The 5,289-nt window shown below is 48.3% G+C and overlaps 1 protein-coding gene across 1 annotated transcript; it reads right to left on the bottom strand.

Annotated features, from left to right (window-relative positions):
• Positions 1–3,535: 3,535 nt before the first annotated feature.
• On the bottom strand, positions 3,536–4,949 carry LOC100382094 (uncharacterized). The gene is made up of 2 exons (NM_001174855.1): positions 4,818–4,949; positions 3,536–4,688 (listed from the first exon to the last, which is right to left on the bottom strand). Exons 1-2 carry the CDS (start codon positions 4,906–4,908, stop codon positions 3,751–3,753), a joined length of 1,029 nt encoding a protein of 342 aa, NP_001168326.1. The 5' UTR covers positions 4,909–4,949; the 3' UTR covers positions 3,536–3,750.
• Between the last annotated feature and the right edge of the window lie 340 nt (positions 4,950–5,289).

Raw genomic sequence — 5,289 nt, 5'->3', positions numbered from 1 at the left:
GAGGATGGCCTCAGGGCAAGGGAGATCGGACGGGATCGAATGGAGAGAGAGCTCTTGAAAGTTCCCTATGCCCGGGAACAGGATCTGGATGTCGCCTAGAGGGGGTGAATAGGCGAATAATAATTATCACTTTATAACTGGAAATTCTTACTCTACTCAAAGGCTGGATCGTAGTGGAATGAAAGACCCTTCGAGTAGGTTGCAGCGGAATAGAAGTTCATGTCTTAAAATACCCTGCACTTCGAAGACAGCTTGAACCATATATAAATATTGAAGTGTAAGTATAAACAACAAATAAGACAGAGAAACAGCACACAACACAGAGCAGAGCACACAGACACAGGGATTTATCCCGAGGTTCGGCCAAGCCTGAAATGCTTGCCTAGTCCTCGTTGGAGTTAGCCACACCTTGGCTTGGAGTCTATTTCAACTCCTTCCTCTGTTTGCTCAGATCTGTCAATGCGATAGATAGAGCCTTCAACTATGTTGATATCAGTTACAACGATGCCGTGGATGCTTACAATCTTCTCGACAGCACTCCGGCAGAGTAACAATGCGCTCAAAATATTGCTCTAGCTCTCATCAGCACTTCCCCTCTCTCTAAAGGCTTATAACTTTGCCTCTACACAAACTAGAGAGATACACAAGAGAGGGAGATAGAGCATTGATCCAAATGATATATGCACTTGTTGGCTGCACTTTTGTACTTGTTTGAGGCGCCTAGGGGTCCCTTTTATAGCCCCAAAGGGCCTAGGAGCCGTTGGAGCTTCATTTGGAAGCTCCCAGCCTTCCCTGGTTGCGGGTGCACCGGACTGTCCGGTGGCGCACCGGACAGTGAACAGTGACGGATCTGATTGACAGTTTCTGTCTCTGGAACAGCTAGCCGTTGGTGCACCGGACATGTTACTATTCACTGTCCTGTGCACCGGGCATGTCACTATTCACTGTCCTATGCACCGGACACAGCTACTATTCACTGTCCTGTGCACTGGACATAGCTATTATTCGATGTCCTGTGCACCGGACAGGTCACTATTCACTGCCCTGTGCACCGGACCGAGTTACTATTCACTGTCATGTGCACCAGACAGCTACTATTCACTGTCCTGTGCACTAGCCAACAACACACTAAGTGATTTTTCCTCCATTCTTTCTCCGTTTGACTTCAACTTTTGGGAGGATTTTCCTGAGACTTAAACAAACACATTTAGAGTATAAGCAAAAACTTGTAGTAAGAGGTGTATGCAACATGGTTGAACACTCAAACCTTACATACTTAACCTTTTTCATCGTTTTACCCAATTTGGCATGTTTGAGGTCGATGTTGGACTCTAAACCATCAAGTCAACTTGACTTGATCTAGATTGACATATTTGAGCTCCAACCCCCTTGTTTACTTCCCGAGCTTGATCTTGAGCCTTATGACTTACACCACATAACTGTAGATGTTGCCTCATTGGTTGTAAGTCATGTCCTTATGTAGTGATCCTTGATGCACCATAACTCTTCTTAACTCGATCAACCTTGACTTTGCAAGTCTTCTTCTTGACCCCTAACTTTGGGTTCCTGGTCTCCTTGACCTTCTCCCGTGCACTCGGTACCTCGAAGCTCTTCTTGCCTCCATCCTTGGCTTGATCGGTTGTCTCTGAGTTACGCACATCGAGTCTCACTTAAGCAATGTCCATCTTACTTGTGATGTCCATTATCTATAGATAATCTAGTCTTTGGACCATCACACTTGTTCACTTGTGTTGAACCCTATTAGCTTTGCATTAAGCACCTGTTCAACACTTAGCACACTTGTTAGTCCTTTAATTGGGTTGTCATCTAAACACCAAAACCCACAAGAGAACTTTCAGCTCTTAGGCAACGAGACACCTTCAAACGGACATGAACCCAAAAGGACGAACAGGAGGAGGAGGGGCGCCGACGAGCACCAGGAGGTCGAGCTCCGCCAAGCCAAGACTTAGCTAGGACTCCACCCAACAGTTTCTATGCTTCACTTCCACCCCGATAAAGAGACTTGGAAGCCTCTCCTCTCTCTCTCGGCCGCTTGTAACCCCTACTACGAGTTTGATCATCAATGATGCCGGTAGCGCAACCACCGGTGACCGTAAGTAGGAACTTTATGCCCAAATGAGTATAAATCTTGCACCCTCTGCGCACACCCTTCAGAGCCCGGAACACGCACAATAATTTTACTTGTCGGAGCAAGGTACGAAACACCGACAAGTAATATCCATCTGTATCCGATCTGATTACACCTTTAGTTATATAGTCCCTTAGTTCTATAGCTTTCCCCCTCACTTCTTAAGAAATTAAATATTTTAAATTTTAACTAAATATATAAAATAAAATTTTGATATTCTTATACACAATTATTATTCTTGATAGAGCGTGGAATACCTTTATAAAATATTGATGCTTCTCCCTCGTATGGTGCTCTTCCTCCTGCAACCATGATAATGCCCCTAAACAACAGTGATGTCGTTTTGAACAAGTCTTCTTACTCCAATCCCCTATATTTTCGACAATGAAGGAATTGTACGAAGATAGATGATGAAAAGGTAGTAAGTACATGTATATATATTTCAAAGTCCACACATTTTTAGGTTCATAATAGTTTTTAAAGTTCACATTTTTAGTGTACGTGTAGCTACTACTCTCGGTGGAACCCATTGATGACAACGGTAAGAAGAGATCATCGTTCGGGGATAAATAGCCAACATGCATAACTCCACCATAGAAGCTCCTTGACTTGTAGCCCCCCAAGCAGTTGAAGGATTGGTGACAAACAAGCAACCAGAAGATCGTTCTCTTTAACGTCATCTACAATCACTTGTATGTGGTTCGGTCGAGTGGACAAATAGATGATGTTATGTTGTTTGAAACGGCCGGCCAGAGTTTTTATAACGATCCTGGAGAAACTGAGTGCAAACTAGAGCACATATCATGCCCTCTTCGCCATCAACCTAAGTGGTGCGCAAAGCACTGTGACAAAGACGAGCTAGTGATGAGAGTAAAAGATCTTATCTTACGTCACAGGAAATTCCTGTATGCACCACACCATGCTGGTATAGGGCAAGAGCTAATCGAAAGAGAAAGGACCCCCAATAACATGTAGCATGAGTCCTCGTATGTGGAGAAAGAAATATTAAAAAAGTTCTACAAGTCTAGTGAGAGAATTACTCAAACTAAATTATCTGGGCAAATTAACGAACTGTTAAATCGTTTCATCGCTGGCGTGAACGAAGACATGAAAAGCAAGCATAAATTAGTCTTGAAAACATGACAAAATAACTTAATTTAGAAGAAGACAAGGACCAGTAGTTTATTATTTGTTTTTACATTTTTTTATTTTATGTCTAAGATATGTAATTTGAATTTGTTTTTTTATGAATTTTGTAATTTTATTTATTTTATTACATGATTTTTTTCGTTTAACTATGCAGTCAGATGTATTTTAAGTTTTTATAAATAATATGTACTATGTCAACTAATATTCTGTAAACTCTAGGCCGTACACTAAAGCGCTAGATAAACAAGGCCGATAATAGAATTGGAACCAGATGATAAACAAACAGCATGCATATACGAGTATGTACTGTACCGCGCCTCTTTTGTATGTACTTGGATTATTTCCCATTTCCCCTTTCAGTTTAGTGTACTGTGTACGTGTATTGTGTAGTGTGTACAGTGTACTCACGCCCCAGCTCGAGTCAGCCCTGTTCACATCGCGTGGTCGTATGTCTACCGGCCCCCATCTGCCCGTGGGCCGTGGCCGTGCTCGCCGGCGCCTCCAGTGGCGTTCCTCAGGCTAAGCCACAAGTGGACGGTGACCCCGAGGAGCACCACCACGGCGATCGCCACGTTCATCAGCAGGCCGCGGCTCGCGAAGGCCGGCCCGGGCTGGTTCGCGAACGCCATCTCTTTCTCTGCCAGCATTGCCTTCTCCTCCTGCTGCTGGTGCTGCTCCGTGACCGTGTCCTTCTCCTGCACCGTCTCCTTCCTGTCCTCAGCCATCTTCCCCTCTTCCTCCCTCTTCCTCTGCCTGTCCTCCTGCTCCTTCGGCCTCTGAACAGCCCCCAGCGACGACTCGGCGGGCTTGGTGGTGGTTGCAGGCTGTTCCACTTGCGGCGCCGGCGCCGGCGCTGGTGCCGGTGCCGGCACGGAAGCGTACGGGTTCTTCGGCATCGACGGCCTGGGCTCGGCGGGCTTGGTGGTGGTTGCAGGTTGTTCCACTTGCGGCGCCGGCGCCGGCGCTGGTGCCGGTGCCGGCACGGAAGCGTACGGGTTCTTCGGCATCGACGGCCTGGGCTCGGCGGGCGGCTTCACGGAAGGAGGAGGAGCCAGCGGCGCCGCTGGCGGCACCAGGGGCCGCGGCGCGGCAGGCCTCGCCACTGGCTTAGCAATCACCGGCGGAAGCCTCTCCGACGACGTCGACGGCGCCTTCACGTGCGGCCTCTGCGGCGGCGCCGGAATGGGCGCCGAGGAGGTGCTCTTGGGCAGCGTGATGGTGAGCCTGTCGTTCTCGAACTTGGCGCGGATGCCGTCGGCGTTGCAGTTGGCGGGGAGGTCGACGTCCGTCTGGAAGCGGCTCCACCTGTTGCCGGCGATGTGCCGCTCGCCGCGCGTCCGCAGGTGGCCGTGGCTGTCCACCAGCACGCGTATGTCCTCCCTCTTGAACCCTGCAGCCCCAGCGATCAGTTTTTCAGTAATGGTAACCATCGGCCATCGCTAGCTAATAAGGCGCATGCCATGCGTGATCCGTCGCCGAGCTTTTTCTCAGGAAAGGAGCCAGCCAAGGGGTTGCTTGCCTGGGAGCGAGATCCTGACGGCATCGGCCTCGTCGGAGCGGCTCCATTCGACGGCGGGGTTGTACTCGTCGAAGATGCGGTTGTTGGCCATGCCTGCGGTTTCCTCGCGTGTTCCTGGAACTAGCTAAATTGATGTGCTGCTGCTGCTGGTGGTGGTGTGTTGATGGCAATTGGATGTTCGTGGTGGATGTATATATACAGACACTGCCAAGTGCAGCGCGCGGGGGAGAAGGATGGACATGGCTTTGTGCATAAGTGACCATCTGCAAAAAAATAAAAAGAAAAAAAAATCTCGCCTCCCAGCCCGGGCAACGCAAAGCAATCGATGAAGTATTCCTTGCCTATTTCCAGAGAATGGATTTTATCAATGCATGTGAATTTGCAGGAGACGTTGGCCCGCGCCTGAAGCGAAGCATATTAATCTGAGTGGGATAGGTATTTCTAGACTTGAGGACCATGATTCGGCGACGGA

Source organism: Zea mays, chromosome 5 (genome assembly GCF_902167145.1).
Source record: "Zea mays cultivar B73 chromosome 5, Zm-B73-REFERENCE-NAM-5.0, whole genome shotgun sequence".
Classification (NCBI taxonomy): Eukaryota; Viridiplantae; Streptophyta; class Magnoliopsida; order Poales; family Poaceae; genus Zea; species Zea mays.
Note: the sequence above shows the minus strand (reverse complement) of the source record. Positions and strands in the feature narration are given on the sequence as shown.

What these genes read in the sequence shown, in the direction of transcription:
- LOC100382094 (NM_001174855.1), bottom strand. Translation starts at nt 4,908, where the DNA reads ATGGCCAACAACCGCATCTTCGACGAGTACAACCCCGCCGTCGAATGG. An exon ending in CGTCAGGATCTCGCTCCCAG is followed by an intron (nt 4,689 to 4,817) that starts GCAAGCAACCCC and finishes CTGGGGCTGCAG; the next exon opens with GGTTCAAGAGGGAGGACATA.